The sequence below is a fragment of the Anabrus simplex genome, chromosome 5 (genome assembly GCF_040414725.1).
Source record: "Anabrus simplex isolate iqAnaSimp1 chromosome 5, ASM4041472v1, whole genome shotgun sequence".
Taxonomy (NCBI): domain Eukaryota; kingdom Metazoa; phylum Arthropoda; class Insecta; order Orthoptera; family Tettigoniidae; genus Anabrus; species Anabrus simplex.
Genome location: NC_090269.1, coordinates 176383541 through 176409399, shown reverse-complemented (window position 1 = coordinate 176409399; position 25859 = coordinate 176383541). Strand labels below are relative to the sequence as shown.

Genomic DNA, 25859 nt, shown 5'->3' with positions numbered 1-25859 from the left:
TCTATAATCTTTTGTTTTATATGTCAGCATTTTTGTAAACCTCCCCCGATCAGCTGAACTGCCATCCTGTCCTTGCCACGGCCATTACCACGCTCCCGTCCCCTGCTCCTCTACACAGTGGCTTAATTAATGCCATGGATATCTGCACGCCGCTGGCCCCTCAACCTCTCCACAAAGCCTGTGCCCTCAAAAAAGATGATGGTCCAACAAAATTCTGCCGCCTAGCTTTAATGTTTCAGTGCCCCCGCAGCCGCGCGGCGCTGTACCGCTACTGGAATAGAGGAAGGGCCCCCTCTCTTCCAGCGAGGTCGACCAGTGTACGGCGAGCCGGAACCCTCCTCCCGGCCAAAGCTGATGTGCGGCGCACGACCTGCTACTTGACCGCAGCCTGTATATGTTCACCGCGGGCGTGGCGTGCTTCAACACCACTGCTCCCCTCATAGTGCGGGCGAGCGGTATCTCAGGGTACTTGTGGGGTCCGAGCGGCCACCTTTGGACGCAAGCTGCAACGGCCGGTCTGGCCATCCAACTTAATCAACATCAACTACATGGACAGTTACTATCAGCAATTACTACACTTGGGAATTCAACAGCAATATTTGGTGGACCTTGCAAAATTTTTCTTCACTTTCAAGTATTAAAGTTTATCTTCTGAATTCAACTTCTACAAACATAAAGACTTTACTTCACCAGTCACAACAAAAATTTTGAAACTGAATCAAACCACATTAAGAAAATCTTATAAATACTTCTGCAATTAATCTCCATATCAACATCAAAACTTGGACCTTGTTTCCAAACAAATTGCATGTGTCACCCCTGGAGGAACTTTTGGGGGGGGAGGTCTGTACCAGGTGGTACACCTCCACGCCGCTAATTTAAAATGTGCGCCAATTGAAACTCCTCTGCTGGGGGAAGTCTGAACTTTATTGACGGTATTAATTTTCAAGTTTCTCAGAAGATGTCACTACGTGGAAAGTTTGAAGTTTTTGAACTGTGCCACTTTTGATGTATTTTTGTTTTACCGGTAGTAATTAGTGTGAACTTTCTCTTCTAGAGGACACTACTGAAAAACTACAATGGTGCACCCTCGTGCGACGTGAAAGAACTGTTTTTTTTGGAGAAATTTTTATTTCAAAAGTTTGTTTCTTGTTAAATTTCTTTCTGTTATTGTTTAAGTTGGCTGTATACCCCTCTCTTTCCCCTTGTTTTGTATCTAGCCAATCCCGAATTTCTTTAATTAATTTTCCACCAATAATGTGTTTCTTCTTCATATTGTGTAGGGGTTTTCGTTATCCACCAATAAATGATTGTGGGCGGGTGTTTTCCTTCCTGAAACGCCTCGAACTTTCCGCGAGAGTATATAAACTGCTGATTTTAGGGTCTCTGCGCCACTTCAGTACCATCGTTCAGTGTGTAAGGTACATAGCAGGGGGCGGGAAGCGCCTCTTTCTTCGGGGAGCAGTTCTACACCAAGGTAATGGCCTTTTAATATCTTCTTTTCTTGCTAGCTCAGCAGTTTAACTCTCGGGGCAGGTCCAAAGCGTTTCTACCATGTAACCTTTTCCTAAAATGTAACTACTCTTAGCATCTATTATCTTTTAAGGCTACATATTGGGATAGAGAGTGCTTAACCCTCTCGAGCTCCCACTCATTTTGTTTTGAGGTGAACTTATTTCTCACAACCGATTCTTCATTAATGTAAAGTAAATTGTTCTTTTCTAAAGTCACCTCTGTAGTATGGGATTAGCCCTTGCATTAGTGGCCTAGAGCCAGATTAGGTTTTAAAACAAATGCATTAGGAGTGCAGATCGCCTCCTCTCAAATTGTTATTTTAGAGGCCATGTAATTAACCTTCTTCTCATTTAATAGACCTCAGTAGGTTGGGTATTTTACCCCTGTGTATATGTCCTTAGAGGACAGCTTGAAAGTGGAATTAGGTGTGGCCTTTGACAGGCCTGAATTTTGAGAGCAAGTTGCTCTTTTCTCCAAAATTTTGTTTTCTGCGTGCCTCAAGGAGGCCTTACTGTGTAATTTGGAGCAAGTGCTCCTAGGCATGAATGGGGTTTTCTGCCCCTCTGTTGAAACTTGTGTTTGGGGTAAAACTGGGCTAATTGCTCAAGAATTGTGAGGCTGGGGCTCGAAGCCCAAATCCTGTAAATATTGTAATTGTATTTTTATTGCCTTGCTACTCTGTATCTGCCATGATTGTTATTTCGTTATTTTGAAAAGAAAATATAACCTTGTTAATTTTACATGCACTATAATTTCGTAGCTTGAGACCCGTTCACACCCGCACCTTCTTTCACCTCTAACTACCACAAAAACACGGTAACAATAATAATAAGAATAATAATTGAGGTTATATGTTATGATTTCTCCCAGTTATTTAAATTTATCTACAATTTTGATTTCTTGGTTTCCTATGGCAATTTTGTTTATGAGTGGTGGGTCAGTAAACATGGTTACTGTCTTTTCAAAAGATATTCCAAGACAAATTTTCTGTGCTATTTCCTATAGTGATATAACTTGTTGTCTGGTTTCCTGAATATTGTTGGACAAGAGAGCACGGTCATCGGCAAAACCTAGGTAATTTAAACTTATGTTGTCTTTGGGCCTTCCAATTCGGATGTTTTTGGGTTACTCTTGTACCATTCCCTCATTATATATTCCAAGACACAGTTAAACAGTTGTTCTATACGGTATAAAAACCAATTATCAGTTAATGTTGTCACGTGCTGCAAGTTTTTATATATCTGACCTACTTCAAATAAATTTTGGATCATTTGAAAATGGTATTACCACTGGAATTTGTAGGACAAACTGTACTGCATGTGTCAATTTTTCTGGGACTGCACAAGATACATGCTTCGAGAAGTATCCAAAGACAAAATAAGCAGTGTCAAATTAAAAATTTAAATTCTATTGGCTTAAATAAAATCAAAGGGTAACTACTATGCAGTCATTGGTCATTAACTTTGCTGTGCTGTTTCCTGTTGCACCACCCAGCGCTGACTACCTTTGGGAAGTGCATCGCAGGGGAGAGTGATTCCGTCTTTGAGACCATGTACAGCAGACTTAGTGTCTGGGAGTTCTGTGCTCCATAGGGAGCTCTGGAGACACCAAGTGATGGAAGGAAACACCTCAAAATAGAAGACTTCTTTATCACAAACTAATTATCCTTTTAACCTAGGATTTGTGATACAGTAAACACTGTTTTTAATTCAGTGCTTCAAGAGCGAGGGATTGTCAGTTTTAGTAATTTTCCAGATATTAGAAGACTGTTTTATCATTAATTTAGAAATATATCATATCATTAGCGAATGAAAAGTTAAATATCTGTTCTGGTGTTAGATTGTCCTCCGTCACTATTTCCTCCAACTTGCGAACATATTTTGTCGTTGCATTGTGGTCCGATGATTTCTTTTCGCCAGTAACATCTAATTTTCATATATTATATCCAGTCTTGAAACAGGTTAACTAACCGCCTGAAAAGGCACAATCTTCTGTTCGCTCTAGTTTCTCATGCAATTCTTTAGCGTTTTCTATAATCATGGGTCCAGAGACAGGCATTCTCTCTAACCGCTTACTAACCATTCAAACAAAACAACATCAAGTTGGTCCAACTTAGGCTTCTGCAGAACATGATGTCCAATAATGGGCTTATTTGATTCTATAGTTAAATAGAATTTCACCAATGCTTATGTACATCATAGACAGTAGACGATCCAATGCCATACTCATTCAGTAATTAAGTACGGTTTTCACCAGGTTTAAATCTATGACATAACGACAATTCTTTCTTTTACTTTCTATTTCCATTATACAGTACTATTGTTTGGATGATGAAACAACACAAAACACACAAAGCAAAAACGTTTAACAGTGGAAGCAAAAGTTAATCTAGTCACACTACACCATCTGGCAGGCACTTGTAGAATTGCACAGGATTTTCAAACTCTTGCTGCCACTTTGGGATGGTTAACTGGAAGGAAGCACTTGATCAATTTTTTGGTCAACAGAACCTTCTGGTTGATTGAGTGATGGATAAAATACCTGTTACTCTAAACGAACCTATGAACAATTTTCTCCAACTTTTTTGCATTAAGTTTCTGAATGAATGAACGAATGAATAAATAAATAAAAGCTAGTTTTCACTACATCCTGAAACTACCCTTACAACCAAAAACATCACTATCATTCTGCCATACAAAATTAATACTTGGATAATGCATTCTTTTGAGTCTCTGACGAAAACATTCGAAAATAATGGAAGTTATACTGTAGTGACAGTGAATTTTTAAAGAGACCATCACATTTTATAGCAGCTGTCAATTGACCATCCGCTGGGTAGTGCAGCATTTAAATGATCCACATCAATGAAGATTCAATACAGGTACAGGTAAACCCTGTTATACGCAGATTCGTTATCCGCGATTTCACATATACACATTTTTTTTTTCAAGCTGCTTTACGTCGCACCGACACAGACAGATCTTATGGCGATGATGGGATAGGAAAGTGTTAGAAGTGGGAAGGAAGTGGCCATGGCCTTATTTAAGGTACAACACCAGCATTTGCCTGGTGTGGAAATGGGAAACCACGGAAAACCATCTTCAGGGCTGCCAACAGTGGGGCTTGAAACCACTATCTTCCGAATAGCGGATACTGGCCACACTTAAGTGACTGCAGCTATCGAGCTTGGTAATTTTGGTTTTAAGTCTAGTGCTGCCATCTGTTAAGAATACATGGAAGCCATAATGCCTTAAGGCTGGTAGAGACATGTGTTTCGAACTCTGTAACCTACACTACATTGCGCGCCAAGGTTAAATGGGGCAAGCGCATCTCTACGCGGATCTTCTGTCGTGTTCGTCAAGACGTGAATCATCAGTTCCGGACAGTATAGCTGTGAAGTTGCACTTGACAGGTATATTTAAAACGCTGGATAAAAGGAAAGAAAGTGTGCCTGTTGAAGTTATATTCGTTAGAAACAAAGAAGTTTTGGATCACTATGAAAAAGGTGAGCGTATTGTTGACAATCTGCATGCTTTGGCACTTAATGAATCCACTGTGAGAACTATTCATGACAATGCGGAATCAGTTCAAAAAACTGCTCAATCTTTTACTAACTTAAGTGTGACTAGAGTGACCAAATCTCACTCAGAAGCAATGGAAAGAATGGATTGGATTGGGCATCGCAACCAACAACACATGCCTGTCTATTGAGCTGCTATTCAAGCTAAAGCCAAAAGCTTGTATGCAAAATTTAATTATTATTGTGTGTTTCAGTGTTACATTTTTTAGTGTAAAATGCATTTCAGAAACATGATAATGGTTATTTTTTGTAAAAGAAATACTAATAATCCCTGCTATTTTAAAATTCGTATGTGAGTAAATGGAAACCTAACACTATATGTAGGATGCTAAATAGTTTATATAAAATCACCTATTCAATACATTAAAATTTTAAATTTTATATATTTATGTTTTACATATAAAATGACTCGATTTACGTGAATTTGGTATGCTCGGCAATTCTGCGGAACGTAATGTACCAGGAAGGCATAGGCCCTGGCACATATGAGTTATAAAATCTTTATTCATGAGCGAACGGCTAAGTTACGACGTACAAACAGCTGTGCGAGAGAATGTTCTCGTCCCTACTGAACTGCGTGAAGAAGACAGCATGAGAGGGGCAAGGTCGAGTGATGTCAGAACTGCTTGTAGCTTACCTCCCCGCAGAAATATCTCGAAACTATTTTTTTAATTTCTCAACGACTTAACCAATAAATATGAGACTAACACCAAATTGTAGCTCACATTTTAAAAGTACAACCCTGCAAATTTGAGATCAATCTGTCCAGTGGTTTCAAAGATATAACGAGTTGAAATTTGGGAAGTATTATCACCCCTCTGTCACCTGACTCAGAGTGCAGCTCCCAGCCAGATATAAATAGGTCGACGAACCGAGGGTATAGTCAGTGTATCTTAAATTCTACGATCATGACAAGACGTCAGTATGCTCCGTCGCGCTTCGCGAGAGACATAAAAGTTACACTCTAGAACTTTGAAAGTGTGCAAGGAAATCACAAGTGAAGTTTCAGCCGTGTCGAGGCGTGTGATTGTTATAAAATTTTCTCCGACTAAATCGTCACTGTATAAGATTTGCGAACATCTTAACTAAGTGAATTTACGATAGAGACTGTGCACTGAAGTATAATTGGGATTTCAAGTGATTAATTTAGCAGTTGATGGTATTGTGGACTTTGTCAATCTCTCGTAATTTTGAACTTTGTCATTGACAATAACAGCATACTAGGACATTGTGTGTGATAAACTGAACTTCCAATTCATGACAATTTAATTGATTCTGAAACGCATTTCTCATGTACTAGTGTGAAACTGTGTGAAATACTATTCCACTAAATATTCAACAAATAACAGGACTAAATGTGACTATTTTTCATGTATTTTCTTGAAATTTCGATTATTACCTTGAGAAACGAACTGAATTTTAAGGACTTTTTATGGCAATATTAGGTGATATGAACTCGTGTCATGCAAAGTCAGCCATAAAAACTTCTTAATCTATGGACATTATTATTCCAGAGACTGTTATAGGAGTGATATTAACGACATTTTCTCGATTGTTTCATGGACTGTGATGATTATTCTACAATTGAACCTAAGACGTAATCAGTGACCATTATGAACTGTGACAATGTTCGATTCCTATTCTATAAACTGTGAGTGAAAGACTGTTTTTTCCATTTTTGAAAACGACTGTAGGTCATTACTGCATTCACTTGACTTATGGATCATACTATAGCATAGACTGTGATATTCTGAGTCACGTATTTAACATCATAAAACAAAAAGTGAGAATATGAACTATGCATTAACACCTGTGTCAGTGTAAAATACCAATCTTAACGATAATTAAGAGTTCTACAACCCATTATATTGTGCCAATTGAACTTTCCGTGTTTCAACATTCCTCTTTAAAAAGAACATCGGAAGTATCGTGATATTACACTGCGTAGAACGTCATTTCCAGCGTGGGATTAAACGTGGTTTCTTCATTTGTGGTATCCAGCGAGGGATTAATCGTGATTCCAACGAGGGATAATAACGTGGTGTCTACATTGAATGGACGTGTCACGCTGCTGGTGCTGAGTTCGAGTCTTGGCTGCACACTGCAGAAAGTTCCAGTCACCAAGCCGCAGGACAGTACTTCATCAATCCTTATAAGCAGATTACAGGTGATATAAGTGTTTTTCATATCGGTATATTTTGTGAGTGAGTAATTCCACTTAGACACTGACTGACTTTTAGCAAAGCACTCAAACATTGATAGTGCTACATTCATCACAAGAAAAGTGCTTCGTGTGAATTTTAATCCTACAATCCTAATAATTCAAGAAGACTTCATGTCTTGTTTTTGAACTGTAGATTTCTTTTTAAAATCTTTTATAAACTGAAGTCATTTCAGTTAGACGAACTGTAGGGTTTGCCATAAAGCAAGTGCACTATTTTCTTTTCTTATAAAATCAATTTAGACGAACTCTAGGAGTAAACAGCAAGTGAGTGAAAACTTTTATTTGAACTATCAGATTATTAAGGGAAGTGTGTGTTAATATTACGTTTAAAAATCTTAGAAAAACTGTAGGTTTGCCTCACAAGTGATGGACTTGGTTTTTACACAATTTGGTTAAATGAAGTACTATGCACAAAGTGTTATTTTGGAATTTAAATCCATATAAGAGATCCTAGATGAACTGTAGGGTGTTTATGATCTCAGAAAATTGGTATTCATTTTGGACATTTTTAACATCGAGTAGATGTCTCAGAATATAACAGCACTGATATTTCATTTTTGCATTTTGAAAAGGTTGACTGAAAATTCAATTTTGACAATTTAACTGCAGGGTGATTTACATGAAAGTTTCAATAAATATTGTCAAAAAGATTTTACCATCTATTATTCGTCCTGTGAAAATATCCTTCTCTGTACCTGCTCCAATAAGTAACCGCACACTACCTGAGATCCTTCCCATGCTCTGGCCCCATAATCATTTCCTGGTAGAGACTATTGTATATAATGAGGTCTACCTGTAAGTAGCTGTATGAACCAAGAGGAAGAAGATAAGAATTTAAGTCACTGGTGCTGAAATTCTTCCAAATTGTGATCTCATATTACACCTACCTTCCACGTGATAAGATTTTCACCTAGGCCTATTTTGAGAGTTTTGAACAAGAAAATAAAAATTTTCTGCTTAACACCTGATCGACAAGTGCCAAAAATAACAACAATAAGCATATACCCTCATCCCATTCTCCAATTTTAGAATTGTGGCAAGATGTATTTTGTGAGCACCATATACAAAATTGGTATAGCTTAGACATAAGCTTCAGTTCAGAAAGAAACAGTACAGTTCTGAAACTCACGTTGCATATGGATGAGCTGACGAGGCAGTTTGTAATCGACAGGGTATAGCCTGTCATATGCCTCCATGTCGGTCAGATCAGTAACTTCAGGCGTAGGGATGATTAATCCTGTGCAGATGGCTCTTTGGAGGTGGTGTTCCTGTAAAACACACAATACTTACACTTACAAAAAAATACTGACAAAGTTTTCAGTAATCTGACACAAGATTATGAGTGATATTTCAATATCCTAACTCTATCAGTTACATAGATATGTTATGAACACAAACTGCATATACCTTTCAGTCATAATGTCCTAGATATAGGACGATTGATTTCCATTCACCATAATCATCTTTGAAAAGCTATAGACTCTTGCCCTACCAGTATACTGTTCCTTAAACAACAACTCTATGGATTATATATTATGCCCTCTGTAGGTACGAAATGTATGCAGAAACAATGAATCAAATATGCCGTTGCATCAAGTATATCGATTATACAAAACCATCTTTCTTTGAAACGTGTTTATATACTTAGAATAGCTATAGAAAAGGAGAAATTTTTGAGGGGAGGCTTTATATTTTCAAGACACATTGTTAGAAACTATGAATCAGTATAATGGTCAGCTGCAGATGTTTTTAAAATATCGTGCTAGATCTAGGACAACATGACTGACAGTAGGCATTATTACATATAACTTCAACAAAGAAAATACCAGTTTACGCACGAAGTAATGTGTATACTGTAGTTGTTACCCTCTGCAAGCATGGATCGTGAGTATTGCTGGTCTGAGAACAAGGATGACCCTGCAATTAGGCCAGATAAAAGGAAGCTAAATGCAGACGAAAACCTCGAATTACTTGAAAATGGAGATGTATCTGATATTGAGAATTTATGTGATGTTGAAGGAGATGAGCTACGCATTTCGAAGAACCTGAAGGTAAGATAAAGATATTAGATAAATCAGCATAACTAAGGTTCGTCATACTGTAATTAAACTTTATTGATATCAATTTCTAATGCATTTTTACCTCTTTTTTTCCTTTTTTTACGGAATCGCAGATATTTCCCTGACGGAAAATCCCGATCTTCTCGTGGTGGGTTCCCTACTCAGTAACTTGGAAGAAAATAACATCCAAGAATGTGTCTTACATAACGGATATACCTCTGATTTGGGTGAAAATCATTGTCATGAGCAGATGAGAATGGAAATGGGGACAAGTATTGCTTCAGTTGCAGTGTTACATGAAAGTGAGCCTCAGCTTTCGAGCACGTGCATGACAGCTAAGGAATTCCAAAGGAAGTATTTTGAAGCACAATGTCTCACAGAGAAAAAGGTATAACATGGATTCCTGATGCAATGTTTCAGACACCACCACTTTCACATTGAATATTCAAGTACCAAAGAGATTCGAGCGCCCAGCATATTTTTTGAGCAATATTTCCATCCAGAGCTCTTAAATGTTATGGTTTATTGTACTAATTTGTATGCATTTCAAAACAATGTTGCAAATTTTCAACCAACTACAGTAGAAGAAATGAACACTTTCCTTGGAATTCATCTTCTTATGGCTATCATGAGTTATCCCAGGGTAAAAATGTATTGGGAAGAGAGGTTTCGAATCCCTGTTATTGCTGACAATATGACGTCAGACCAATCTACAATGCTCTAAGGGAAAGGTGTCAGAAACTTCAGCTGGAAGAAAATCTTAGCGTTGATGAACAGATGGTTCCATTCAAAGGCCAGCTCAATGTAAAATAGTTTATTCACAATAAGCCTACGAAGTGGAGTGTGAAGATTTTTGTTTTGTGTGGTGAAAGTAGCCTCAGGTACATTCTTCTGTTATGTTAGTCAGATAGTCAGTTAGTCAGATATAAATACATTCATAATCTGTTGAAGTTGTTGAATATCCTAAAATTATTTGTTGGATACACATTAAAATCTTTTTGCTACCATTGGCGTGAACTTTACCACACTTTGTACCTTATGAATATAAAATCTTAGTGCACTCTCAAAACAGTTGAGTTTGGGTGTGACTAACATTTTTTTCTTCTGTAAATTAACCAAATGAAGCACACTGTTGATTATTATTTATAAATTTGTTGCACTTTAAACTAACTTGTGACATTGTATTTCAAATTTAGAACAAAGTTTTTAAACTTTCAAACAATACAAATAGTGATATTAATTTAATAAGACGACGTAATAGATAATGTTTTATATTCAAAAGAATTTTAATAGTTATTATGATTAGGTCTGTTAGCAGTTAAACAATAAGTTGCAAATTATTAGAATTTTTTTTTTTTTTCTTACCGCTTTTTCCCACACCTGTGGGGTCGCGGGTGCGAACTGGTTCGCACATGTGGATTTGGCCCTGTTTTACGGCCGGATGCCCTTCCTGACGCCAACCCTATATATGGAGGGATGTAATAACTATTGCGTGTTTCTGTGGTGGTTTGTAGTGTGGTATGTTGTCTGAATTTGAAGAGGAGAGTGTTGGGACGGACACAAACACCCAGTCCCCGAGTCAGAAGAATTAATCAGAAGCGATTAAAATCCCCGACCCGGCCGGGAATCGAACCCGGGACCCTCTGAACCGAAGGCCAGTACGCTGACCATTCAGCCAACGAGTCGGACTTGCAAATTATTAGAATAATGTTACCAATTTTAACCTTTTTAAAAATGTGTATAGCTGAAGATGTTCAATAATTGAACGAAACATGTTCTATGTTTTTAATAATTTAGCAATAAAATAAGGATGAGTTCCTAATTTTATAATTGCTTTTAAAGTATTGAATAGGTGGAAATCAAAGTTTTATTGTTCTCTTTAACATTTCCACCTATCTGAATCCCTCCCTGCCACTTTATACCTTTCAGCAGATGATCCATGTAAACTACGAACAGAAAAGATGAAAGATTACAGCCTCGCCTAACCCTTGTAAGTACCCTGAACCAAGAACTCATTCTATCATCAATTCTCACCGCAGCCCAATTGTCAACATGAATGCCTTCTGTACCGGGCGGTACACCTCCACGCCACTAATTCAAACTTTGCGCCTGTTGAAACTCCCCTACTGGAGGAAGTCTGAACTTTATCTAAGGTGTTAATTTGGAAATTTTGAAGTTTCTGAACTGGGTCGTTTTCGATGTATTTTTGTTTTGCCTGTAGTAAGAAGTGTGAACATTCTCTTCTAGAGGACACTACTGAAGAACTACAATGGTGCACCCTAGTGCGAAGTGAAAGAACTGTTTTTTGGAGAAATTTTTATTTCAAAAGTTTGTTCCTTGTTAAATTTCTTTCTGTTATTGTTTAAGTTGGCTGTATAACCCTTTCTTTCCCCTTGTTTTGAATTTAGCCAATCCCGAATTTCTTTAATTAATTTATGACCAATCAGGTGTATCTTCCTCAAATTGGATATGTTGTTTAACCCTAGCCAATAAAGTTTTTGTGGGAGGGTGTTCTCATTCCTGAAACGCCTCGAACTTTCCGCGAGAGTATATAAACTGCTGATTTTCGGGTCTCTGCGCCACTTCAGTAACATCTTTCAGTGTGTAAAGTACGTAGCAGGGGGCGGGAAGTGCCTCTTTCTTCGGGCAGCAGTTCATCCACAAGGTAATGGCCTTTTAATAACTTCTTTTCTTGCTAGCTCAGCAGTTTAACTCTCGGGGCAGGTCCGAAGCCTTTTCCATGTAACTTCGGCCCCGTGGTGTAGGGGTAGCGTGCCTGCCTCTCACCCGGAGGCCCCGGGTTCAATTCCCGGCCAGGTCAGGGATTTTTACCTGGACCTGAGGGCTGGTTCGAGGTCCACTCAGCCTACGTGATTAGAATTGAGGAGCTATCTGACGGTGAGATAGCGGCCCCGGTCTAGAAAGCCAAGAATAACGACCGAGAGGATTCGTCGTGCTGACCACACGACACCTCGTAATCTGCAGGCCCCCGGGCTGAGCAGCGGTCGCTTGGTAGGCCAAGGCCCTTCAAGGGCTGTAGTGCCATGGGGTTTGGTTTGGTTTTTTCCTTTAATAATGTAAAGTCACTTAGTATCTATTCTCTTTTAAGCTACATATTGGGATAGAGAGTGCTTAACCCTCTCGAGCTCCCACTCATATTGCATTGAGGTGAACTTATTTTTCACAACCGTTTCTTCCTTAACGTAATGTAAATTGTTTCCTTCTAAAAGTCACCTCTTTAGTATGGGATTAGCCCTTGCATTAACGGCCTAGTGCCAAGTAGGTTTTAAACAAATGTATTAGGAGTGCAGATCGCCTCCTCTCAAATTGGTATTTTAGAGGCCATGTAATTAACCTTTTCTCTCTTAATAGGCCTCAGTAGGTTGGGTATTTTACCCCTGTGTTTATGTCCTTAGAGGACAGCTTGAAGGTGGAATCTGGTGTGGCCTTTGATAGGCTTGAACGTTGAGAGCGGTTTGCACTTTTTGAAATTTGGTTCTGCGTGCCTCGAGGAGGCTTTACTGTGTAATTGGGAGCAAGTGCTCCTGGGCATGATTGGGGTCTTCTGCCCCTTTGTTGAATTCTGTATATCGTAAAGTTGGGCTAATTGCTCAAGAATTGTGTGTCTGGCTCTCGGAGCCCAAATCCTGTAACTCTGTAGTTGTACATTCTCGAATAGTGGCTTTGCTACTCTGTACCTGCCATTCTTGTTATTTCTTGATTTTGCAAAGAAAATATAACCTTGTTAAAATTTTAATTAACTTTAATTTCGTAGCCTGAGACCTGTTCACCCCCGCACCTTCTTTCACCTCTGCTGTTCCACAGATACCTCGGAACACCTTCGATTTATTTTAATAAGCTACTCTTAATTCAATAGTCCCCCAGTATGGTGAACATCTTTTCTCTCGGTACCCTGTCAGATGCTTTCTCTAGATCTATGAAACATAAACACAACTGTCTATTCCTCTCCTAACATTTTCAATTACCTGGCACATACTGGAAATCTGATCCTGACAGCCCCTCTGTGGTCTGAAACCACACTGGTTGCAGACAAGCCCCTGGAAGTAGTGGAAACGTTCAAATACCTGGGGAGTGAATTAATGGAGAATGCTCGATGGGATGCCGAAATTAGTAAGAGGATTCAAGCTGGAAACTGTTTCTATCACAGTGTAAGAAACATGTTATGGGACAAAGATGTGCCAATGGAAGCAAAAGAAACTATGTACAAGATGTATTACGTACCCAAAACAACTTACAGAGCAGAAACTTGGACAGTGGCAAAAAAAGATGAGTCGAATACGGGCAGCCAATATGAAGTTCTTGAAGAGTACGATACAGAAGAGTAGAAGAGACAAAAGAAGGAATGAGAAAATCCAGGAAGAAATTAAAGTGGAAAAAATGAATAATAGAATAGAGAAGAGTCTATTAAGATGGTTTGGGCACATAAAGCGAATGAGTGATGAATGCCAGAAAAAGGTGATGGAAATGCAAATGCAAGGAATGAGAGGCCGCGCGCAACCATGACTGAGATGGAAGAAGACAATCCAACGCAGTATTAGAGAAAGAAACCTGGACTGGGACAAAGTGTTGGAGGAGGAGGGATGGAAAGACCGAAGAAAGTGGGGAGGAACCATATTTGCCCCTACCTGGCTACAGCTGGATAATAGGAAATGATGATGATGATATCGCAAAATCGAAAAAATTAAAGTTAAAAAAATGTTTAAATATCTATAGTCAACAATTGCTGACGATTGTTAACTTACTAAAGAATTTAATGCAAGGAATAGCGCTGCCTTGGATGAAGAGTTGAACAATGATAAGCATCTTTGATTGAAAGAACAGCTAAAATCAACTACAATGTTTTTGATATTTGCTGCAAGCAGGATCAAATATAATTGCAAAGCTGGGTTACACATTAGAAGTGGTGGTGGTAAATACTGTTTTAAGGTACAATTAGATAACCATCCTTTTTAAACTCTAATCAGAAGAGAAAATATCCTACCCTTCAAATGAAAACACACTATCTACTAAAATGTAATTGGGCACCCATGACGGTTGGTAATTTAGTACGTCAGCTGACTTGTTTGGCTCTCATATCCTTCAGAACACACGAGAACCAGCTGAAAAGGAAATGGCACAAGGTACAAAGTTATAAATAAGGGCATGATTGTGGGCTGCCACCTCATGGACAGTCTGTTTTTTTTTCTTTTTTCTTGGTTTTTTTTACAACTGGCTTAACGTCGCACCAACACAGATAGGTCTTATGCCAATGATGGGATAGGAAAGGCCTAGGAGTGGGAAGAAAGCGGCTGTGGCCTTAATTAAGGTACAGCCCCAGCATTTGCCTGGTGTGAAAACGGAAAACCTTTTTCAGGGCTGCCGACAGTGAGGTTTGAACCCACTATCTCCCGGATGCAAGTTCACAGCTGCGTGCCCCTAACTGCAAAGTCAACCCACCCGGTCATTGGCAGTCTAGAAGGGCAATTGCACTGAAGTTAAACAGGCCCAAATCAACAGTAGCATTCATCCTGGATAAGTGCAAGGTCGATGGGCATTGTACCAATGGTGCATGACCTGAACAACCTAAAATTATTACTGACAGAACTTGTAGAAACCTGAAATTGTCAAAATCAGGACATAACCGATGGTAACTATCAACAGGAGTTTCATGCAGCAACAGGAGTATCTGTTTCCATTGGAATTGCACACAGACGCCCACCAACTCAGATATTCCGGAAGGGCAGTGGCACATAAGCCCAACATCAGGAAAGACAATAAAGCTCGGCAACTCAGGTGGTGTTTGGACCAATGCAACTGGACATGCAGTAGTGGAAATTGGTTCTGCAGAGTAAAGAACCAAGATTCACATTATTTCGGTCCGATGAACATGCATGAAGGTGGCGTCTACCAGGGTAATGGCTTCTGCCAGGGAGTATAGTGCCAATCAGGAAATTTGCTGATGGTGGAATAAAGATGTGGAACTGTTTCTCGTACTTCAGCATGGGACCGCTGCTGTTTGTCCGTTCATAGAAGCATGAACACAGAGGCATATTGTAACATTCTGACTAATTAAATGCTCGCAACACTGTGGTGTCATTTTTATGGAATGGAATCAATGCTATTGCAATGACAATGCTAGATGCCATGTTTTGGTGGCTAATATGCAGTGGTACGCTGACAACAATGTTCGTCAACTGGAATGGCCTGCTCAGAGTCCCAACCTAAATCCAACAGAACATCTTTGGGATGAATTGGACTGTCAGGTGAGGTCTTGTAAGGAGCCAAAATCCATTGTTCAACTCTCAGAATGGTGACGAGTCCCAGTGGATGTCCAGTACACAATAGTCGAGAACATGCTGGAGAGGATGGCTGCTGTTAACAACGATAAGAGGTGGCAATACGAGGTTCTAATGCGGTGACAACCACTGAATAAACATTGTGCACAGGTGCCCAATTACTTTTTGGTAGAAAGTGTATAAACAAGAGAAAGAGTAGGTAACACTGGGTCTGAAAATGAAAGACTCCCTCCATCTCACAAAACAAATACCATCAGGGTTAGAAGAGAACAAGAGTTGAACAAGTCAGGTCAGATAAGAAAGAAAAAGTGAGGATCCTGGCACAATAGGAAGCAATGCCAGACTCAGCTAGGGGCTCTGTGGCAGCTACTTTACACTCCCAAGTTGATAGCCCCAGCGGCCCCTCTTCCCTTCATATCCTGTAACAGACAGGGGACAATGTGGATGGATATATTCTGTGCCCCATCATCCAGTGACACATATTGTGAAGTGAGCAAATCTGCACTCTGTAAAGGCCCCCAAATGAAACAGAGACATCGGAGCCACATAGCAGACCCTGTCAATATGCCGACAGACCTGATGAGCATGACATTGATGAAGAACAAAAATTATTACAAGTAATTTAATTTTCACTGGGTCTCCCTCTGTGCCTCAGCCATCATTTACTTGATAATCACCATGCATGCCTTTTTTTTAAAAGATTTTTTTCTAATGCCCAGGCACTTGCATACGAGTCCAATGGCTGTAATGATGGGCAGTTTGCAATCGTCATTTACTTGTGCATGCTATCTCTGGTGAAGGATTATAATATCTTGGCTGAAGAATGGGAAATGGACAACAGGGTAATGAGCTTATTGCAGATATCTTCAACCAATTCATCACAGAAGAAGAACTATCATAAGCTTGGTCAAATAGCACCATTGTTCCTATCTGGAAAGACAAGGGAGACATCAATTACTGCACTATCGATCAATTCACCCACTATGCCATGCTATGAAACTCTTTGAATGAATGATAGACAAGCGCCTATGGAGCATTGTGGAATGAATGATACCAATCAACATGGCTCAGTTGCTCATGGAGAGGCACAGGAAAAAAGAATAACAAGCCAATTCACACTGCCTTTCCGAACCTTAGTCACATGGCATTCCAAAAAGAATGTCTACTGGATACAGCTGCTCTATCAAAACTCCACCAATATTATCCACCTCCCAACTGGAATGTCAAGCCTGTTCCCAAAACCAGCTGGTGTACACCAAGAATCACCCCTGTTGCCATTTTTATTTATCTTATGTATGGAAGCAGTAACTTCATATCTCCAATTGCCACATCAATCCATCTGGTTGGTGGCAGAAGATCATCATCATAATCAAAAGCAGCTTCAAAAGTGGAACAGGCTTATAGGAAAAAATGGACTATGCTGATCATTAAAATTTAAAAAAAGAGTACATGGTGTATGGACTACAGACTGATAGGACCATCCAGATAGATGGCCAAGAAGCAAAATCACCTCTGTACAGACCATGAAGGCCCTTGGAGGAGTGGAAGGTAAAGGCTTCCACCACTGTTAACCTCGGCACGTGATGGGGTAGAGTGGTTAGCTCTACGTCCGGCCGTCTTTGCCCCCAGGAATTAACCTGGTATTCATTTTTGGTGTAGGCTGAGTGAACCTCCGGAAGTGGAAATATTGTTTCTTAAATTTTACGACTTCCTGACGGCGATTGGAACCCACGTCCTTCCGGGCGAACTGAGCACGCCTTTACTGCCTCGGCCAGGCAGCCCCTACAATATCAACAAAGTAGTTTAATTTAAGTACCTTGGTTCCTTAGATCACACACTCCCTGACATCCATGCTTGAGTCAATGTGGCTTTGATGAAGTGTTGAAAGACTACTGGAGTTGTCTGTGATCGACAGATGTTCAACTGCTTTAAGTCCCAAGTATCCAAGAATATTGTTCGACCAGTTGTTCTATATGGCTCAGAGCATTGGACAGTGACAGTCCGAACACAGAAAAGCCTGGGCATCGCTCCAATCATAGACAAAATAAACAAGGGAAAGAGTAGGGTAACATAGTAAGTCAAAAACTGAAAGACTCTTTCCATCTCACAAACCTAATACCAGCGGGGTTAGAGAACGAGAGTTTAGCAAGGCAGGTCAGATAAGAGAGAAGAAAGTGAGGTTCCTGGCACAAATGGAAGCAATACCAGACTCAGCTAAAGGCTCTGTAGCAGCTACTTTACACTCCCAATTTGATAGCCCCAGAGGCCCCCTTTCCCTCCGTCTCTTATAACAGACAGGGGACAATGCGGATTGATATATTCTACGCCCCACCCTCCAGAGACACACGCTGGAAGTCACTGGAACGAAACCCAAAAGACGACCTAAGCATCCATGGGCTGATACACTACATGATGACATAAAGCATCCATGGGCTGATACACTACATGATGACATAAAGTGAATAAATCTACACACTGTAAAGGCCCTTGAATGAACTAGACCAATGAAACCATCCAGATAGATAGCCAAGATATCAACAAAGTAGCCCAGTTGAAGTACCAGTACCTTGGTTCCTTAGATCACACACTGCCAGACATCCCTACTCGAGTCAATATGGCCTAGATGAAGTGTCAAAAGACTACTGGAGTTCTCTGTGATCGACAGATGTCCAATCGCTTTAAGTCCCAACTCTACAAGAATGCTGTTTGACCAGTTGCTCTGTATGGCTCCAAATGTTAGACAGTGACAGTCAAACCCAAACAAACACTGGATGCTTCATTGGTCACTTGGACTGACCAGAGTAGACGGTGTCAAGTATATAGACATTCAAAACAGCTTGAGCGTCATTCCGAACACAGACAAAATAAGCAAAGTCAAACTCCAACAGTATGACCACGTTCTCTGCTGCAAAGAAACATCCTTGATAAAGATGGCCCTTCATCTCACCGAACCTGGAAATCAATCATGTGGTAGGGCCAAGAAAAGCTGGCTTAATTGGATACAAGAAGACAAATGCTATGTCCAGCCAAATTCAAATGACTCGCCAGGTAGAGCCAAGTGGAGATTGGCATGCCAAATGGTTGACGCAGTGTCAGCGAGGGAAAATCACAAACATGATATCATCATCATCATCATCTTTGGTCAAAGAGTTAATTACTCCTGCTTCAGAGGCGAAGATCATTATACGAGTATATGTGTAATGTGTCCAGAGTGATGACTGCATGTCGTGTATTTTGTAGTATGTGATGATGAAGTATGGAGGAGGTGTAATTTGGATTCAGCACATAGCCTATTCCTGTTTAATAACACTAAGGTGTCTGCTCAAGACTTAACATCACCATCTGATGTAAAAATCACCATTAACAGCATTCAGGGGCGTACATAAGGGGGGGGGGGGGGGGCAAGGGGGCCTAGCCCCCCCCCGGAAAAAATGTATAAGCCTTGAAGAACCGGACCAAAATGATGGGAATTTTCTATCGTAGTTGAGATACCGAGCCAACAGTGGAGATAATAATCTTAAAGACCAATTAACGACCAGTGGTGGGAAGACGATGTACACAAGTTCTTTCATTCAAAACGAACTTATTAACACATTCGGTCACTTAATGCAATCAAAATGTCAGAAAGTCTGTTTTTATTCGATTTTAGGAGATGAAACCACTGACATCAGCCAAATCAAACAGATTTCTCTCTGTGCACGTTATGTAGAGGAACAAACTTTCAAAATCAGAGAAGATTTTCTGACATTTGTCCCCGTTTATGACGTCACTGGAACAGGTTTGGCCAACACAATATTGGAGACCTTGTCAACATTAGGGCTTGACCTAAACAAAATGAGAGACCAAGGGTACGATGGTGCTGCCACAATGAGCGGGCAATTCGGGCTACCGTTTGCCCTGTATACATTGGTCTTCACACACTCTAAATTTATGTTTGTCAGATGCGAAAAAAAGTACCCTCTGTAAGAAACTGTATGGGTGTCATAAAAGAAGTCTGTGGATTTTTTCATATATCAGCCAAAAGAAACGAAATATTGAAATCAATGATTTCTGAATGTTGTCCAGAACAAAAGAAACAAAAACTTATTTCATTGTGCGAAACCCGATGGGTAGAAAGGCACGACTCTGTTTTGAGCTGGATGCTAACAACCATGCATAACTTATCTGAGCAGTTTCAAAACAACAATATAGATCTTCCACAGGCCTTGACTAACGTCATGAGTGTCTTCCACCTTCTAACGAAGGAGAGAGCAAATGCTGATGACTCATTTAAAGCCTTGTATAATCAAGCACAGTCATTCGCTGCCAAACTTGACATTAAAGAAGAGATTCCAAGAATTTGCTGCCTTCAAACAGCACGTAGCAATGTCCCTTACACCACAGAAGAATACTATTGAGTAGCTGTTTATGTGCCATACCTGGACGATTTTTGTAACTCACTAAAAGAACGCTTTGAATCTCGCAAGGAAATAGTTGCATCCTTACAAAATATCCTTCCACAATTGTGTATCATAACAGATTTTGGTTCACTGGAGGCTGCTTTTAGTTTCTACGAAGAAGATATGTCACATAAAGAGATTGTGCAAAGTGAGTTTATGTTGTGGAAAGAAAAGTGGAGTCAGGAAAATCCTTCAAATCTTCTCAAAATGGCTGTAAGTTCTCTAGAAAAATGTGATAAGACTTCTTCCCCAACATTTATACCCTTCTCAAATTACTCGCCGTTCTTCCTGTTTCTATCGCAACCGTAGAAAGAACTTTCTCTAGCCTAAGAAGACTGAAGACTTACTTAAGGAACAGCACATTTGAAAGTAGGCTTAACGGGCTTGCTTTACTCTCTATCCACAGAGACATTATAGTTAGTGACGAAGAAGTTCTTGATAAGTTTGCTTGATAAGAAACCTGGACTTCGTTTTGTAACCATTGATGTATGTATGTATCAGCCCAAATCAATGTTTCCTTTTTTCCTTTCTAAAGTGTTTGAAATCGCCTGACCTCTTAAAATTACTTAACCTAACCTTACATCAATCTTGCCCCCCCCCCCCCCCCCCCCAAAAAATATATTCTATATTTGCCACTGACAGCATTATATGTCCTCACTGTGTATAAGCACTGCAAAGAGGTTAGGAATTGAACCCAAACTTTTTGCGCACAATCTAGTGATAAGGAATTATATACCACCACCTCTTTTACCCTGCCAGTCAAGATTCTGATGGTGAACATTTTTCTCTCCAATGGGACTCGAACAGGCTAACCAAGACATCAGACCATAAAGACTTGACACCTTATTGATCATGGCCATCACTGCTGCTTAGAAATACTATTACAATTGATGAATTTCATTTTTGGTTCCATACTGACTTTTAAATGACAAAAATGTTTATTCTTATTATTGGAATAATATATTTTTTCCACCTTTCAGTACGTTAGAATTTTAACAAACTCCTGTACTATCTATGATTCAATGAAAGGTGGGGGGAAGAAAAAAAAATCCAATTACAGGAATAAATTAATTAGAAATACAAGTATAAAAGCTACCTACCGTAACTTCACTAACAACTGTAACAGATATTTTGAACACTAAATTTGAAATTATTCAAAATACCATTTATTGACACTGCAGATTGCATAGTAAACAAAATAACTTTTTTTTGAACGTCGTATTGTTTATATCATCGTGCCAGTGAAAACTGTTATGTAAAATATTTCAACTAAGAACTTTGACCAGTAAGGTTTCATCATCTAAGGTTCAATATTGTGCGAGTTACCTTAAAGAACTATCTTTTATAACAATGCATCTATCACGGGTATATATTTTTCTGTTAACATAATAACTTAGCCGTTTTTGCTGGTGTAACAATGATTTGTTAGTGGCTAGTGCAGCCCAGTCTTGACTGTTGGCTGAATGGTCAACATAGTGGCCTTTGGTTTAGAGGGTACCAGGTTTGATTCCTGGCCTGGTCAGGGGATTTCAATTTTGTCAGGTTACTTCCTCTAGCATGGGGGCTTTGTGTCTGTCGTAATACACATCTTCATTTACATACAACACATTACATTACAAACACCACAAAAACATGCAATAGTGAACACATCCCTCCACATAGGGTTGGCATTAGAAAAGGCATCCGGCCATAAAAATGAGCTTAATCCACACAAAGTCCTGACCCCAGGAAATTGGGAAGAGGTCAGGAAGAAGAAAAGACTCTAGTGCAGCCATGTGATGGTGTGCCCAGTCACCATGTATCTAGATTATGCAACATGCAAAGCACCTACATATCTAGGGGCAGGAAACACAAAGGGGAAGTGAAGCTCAGTATCGCCAATAGTTTAAATACAACATGTTACACTACATACCACCACAGCAACATGCAATAGTGAATACCTCCCTCCTAATAAGGTTGGCATCAGGAAGGGCATCCAACCGTAAAACTGGGCTAAATCCATACACATTTCAGATCCTAGGTAAAGGGGAACAGGCTGGGAAGAAGAAATGACTCTAGTGCAGCCATGTGATTTTGTGCCCAGTCACTGTAAATCTAGGTTATGAAACGTGCATAGCACCTAAGGTATCTAAGCGCAGAAAACACAAAAGGGAAGTGAAGCAACAGTCTCACACCTAGCAGCACATCAAATACATAAACATGAGGCTGACTGTTGACCAGAAAAGGGATGGGGGTTTTGGAAGGGTTAAAAACAAGAGAAATGTATAGCGAATCAAAATGTAATTGTGAGTCATTATTTCACCACAGCTGCTTTAGTGAAAATAAAGTTCTACCTCTGGAATATGTGGGGTTCTCAAAGATACCTCTTTGTAATTACATTTTTCAATATTTTTTGTATACTTTAGGAAGGCTAATCCAGGTCTCAGGTAGTGTAATGGTATTATTATTATTATTCTCGTATCAGAAACATACATGTTGTACACAGTTATAATTACTATATTACATTTGCCCAAAACTTGGCCACTTCCAATGCACTTTTTTGATGCTTGATATAGTTCATCTTCTGTGCAGGAGGCTGGACATAGTCGACACTGGAGCATATGTTGGACGGTCTGGTCTTCTCCGCAGTCACACTGGATTTCTTCTTGATCTTTGTAGCCCCATCTTGCCAAATTAACCTTGGATCTGCCAACTCCAGATCTCAGTCTAGTCAGGGACTTCCAGGTCATCCATTCTTCATTGTAGCCAGGAGGTAGAGTTTCAGAAAATCTTATCCAGCCAGGAGGAAGGTAGGATGTAGCCCTCCATAATTGCAACCTGGCTTTTTCAGTAGTGGTTCTAAGTTCCTTTGAAGTTCTGAGAAAACTCTTTCTTGACTTTAAACGTTGCAGATGCGGTTCATGCCCATATAGAGGATGGGTCCTTTCCTGTTCCACTGTCTTTCTTTCCTTGTTCGCAGCTATTTCTCTTCGAACAGTAGGAGGTGCTATTCCTGCAAGGTGGTAGAGCCATTCAACTGGAGTGGATTTCAAACAACCTGTTATAATTCTGCAAGTTTCATTGAGAGCTATATCCACCTGTTTGGCATATGTTGAATTATACCAGACAGGACACGCATACTATGCCGCAGAATAGCATAGTGCCATTGCAGAAGTTCGGATGGTTTCAGGTTGGCTACCCCACTGTGATCCAGCCAGTTTCCGTAAAAGATTGTTCCTGGTGGAGACTTTCAGGGCCACAGTAAACGATTATCTCTGTTAACATAGAAGGCATTACATCAGCCAAAGAAGAACTGCTACAAGAACTATGCAGGAAGCACCAGTGCCACATACTGTGCATACAGGAGACGCATAGAGGTTGTGATATTCGCAGGCCAAAAATAGTGTAATGGTATATGTGTAGTAAAATACCACAAAATTACTATCAAGTTAAAAAAGTTGATCAAATCCATTGATCATTTGGATCATTTCTGAGATCATTTGGAACAAAGTTATTGGGCTTTATATAGCCTAAGGGAAAACAGAATGAGAATTATGAAAAAAGAGAATGTGTTTTAAAAATGCAACAAGGGAGGTATCTGACAATGCTTCCTGTATACAGGGTTATTCACCTAACATGTTACACGAAAATAACTTCGAAACCATTAAAGATATGAGCATTCTGTTTTCATATTCGTAAATGGTACGCAGGGTCTCGTAAAATAACGTGCTACTTAGTCTCATGGGGGTGATTAACAACAGAGATATTGATACTAACTCCATATTTTTAAATGGAACGGCACAAATTCATACAGCTGGCCTAAAAGATCAACTGCGTACAATTTCAAATACGTATTTTCAAAATCGGACAATTACTTTTTGAGATATAAATAAGAACAGCATGTGCATTAATCTCCGCAGAGCTCCAGCACGACTGTAGTAGCGTGCATTCGGGAAAGCGTAGGTTCGAGCCCCGCCTCGCCCAACCTGAAAGTGATTTTCATGGTGTCCCATGTTCAACACCAGGCAAATACCGGATAGGTACCTTTGTGATAGGCCACGGCCGACTTCTTTCCATATCCTTCCCATTCCCATCCGTGAGAAAAAATGCTAAACTGAGCGCAACCTATTATGTGTCAAAACAAAACAATACAACTTTAATCCCCCTTCCACGTTGTGTGTTCGCCAGTCATACAATAACGTTGCACACCCGGGGTATGTTACGGTACATCACATTATGTTTACAGTACATGCCTGGTATCCGTTCTGTGGCTGGAATCAAGGCCAGGAAGCAGCTTGCGCCTCAATATGTCCTTGCCCGACTTCACGCCGTCTGATGCGGCATGCAAAACAGCGCATGCTGTTCTTATTAATCACTCCACAAGACTAAGTAGCATGTTATTTTATAAGACCCTGGGTACCATTTACGAATATGAAAACAGAATGCCGATATCTTTAATGGTTTAGAAGTTATTTCTGTGTAACATGTTAGGTGAATAACCCTGTATACAGACTTTATCTTGTGTACAAGCATGGTGGAGGGGAATGTAAAAAAGGCAGGATCCCACTGTATGATTCGAGCACCATACAGGGCAACCAGAGCCAGAGGAAGTACGAGGACGGTATGAAAAGTTCTCGGAATCACCGCTAGATGTCAGTGCTACAGCAACGAGGTTCCTGCGCAATAATCACACATCCTTTGTGAGTGAACACGTAGCGCGTTAGTGCTCTAGCTGCAGGAGTGTGGTAGTGACGACTCTTTCTTGTTGTTCCCGCGTAGCGATTTGTAACAATGGAAAAAACTGAGATTCGAGCAGTGATTAAATACTTTGTAAAGAAAGGAATGAAAGCAAAGGAAATTCATGCAGACTTTCAGAACACACTGGGGGACTCTGCTCCTTCATTTTAAACTGTTGCCAAGTGGACCAGCGAGTGTAAATTTGGTCGGGAGAGCTTGGATGATGATCCGCGTAGTGGACGGCCAAAAAGTGTTACGACCCCAGAATTTATCGCAAAAGTGCATAAAATGGTCATGGAGGATTGTCGACTGAAAGTGCAGGAGATTGCTGAAGCTGTAGGGATGTCTTCTGAATGGGTATATTATATTTTAACCGAAGAATTGGGTATGAAAAAATTATCCGCAAGATGGGTGCCGTGGCTCTTGACATTGGACAATAAACACACCAGACTGGAAATGTCCGAACAAAGTCTGACCCGTTTTCAGTGCAACCAACAAGATTTTTTGCGCCGGTTTGTGACTACAGATGAAACTTGGGTCCACTACTATACCCCAGAGACAAAACAGTAGTCAAAGCAGTGGAAACGTGCTTATTCACCACCACTAAAGAAAGCAAAGGCAGTGCGTTCGGCCGGAAAGGTCATGGCCTCAGTTTTCTGGGATGCAAAAGGCATTCTGCTGATGGATTATCTTCTTACTGGCCAAACAATTACGGGGCAATACTATGCAAACCTCCTAGACCAACTACAGGAAAAGATACGCGAAACAAGGCCTGGTTTGGCAAGGAAAAAGGTCATCTTTCATCAGGACAATGCTCCGCCGCACACAAGTGTTATTGCCATGGCAAAACTTCATGAACTGGGGTACGAATTGTTGCCACATCCACCTTATTCACCTGATTTGGCACCATCAGACTTTCATCTATTCCCCAAGCTGAAAATTTTCCTGGGTGGACGGAGATTTTCTACAACTTCCAGAAAGCTGACTGGGCAAAGTTTTCGAGGGAACTGGACAAGTGCATTCGCTGGA

At 40.1% G+C, this 25859-nt stretch overlaps 1 protein-coding gene across 1 annotated transcript in view; it reads right to left on the bottom strand.

Moving 5' to 3' along the window:
* The window catches only part of E(Pc) (Enhancer of Polycomb), a 460358-nt gene that overhangs the window by 332992 nt on the left and 101507 nt on the right, over positions 1–25859 (bottom strand). The window contains exon 2 of the mRNA XM_067148053.1: positions 8449–8587. Coding sequence (XP_067004154.1) covers positions 8449–8587 — 139 coding nt within the window. The remainder of the gene's footprint in view (positions 1–8448; positions 8588–25859) is intronic.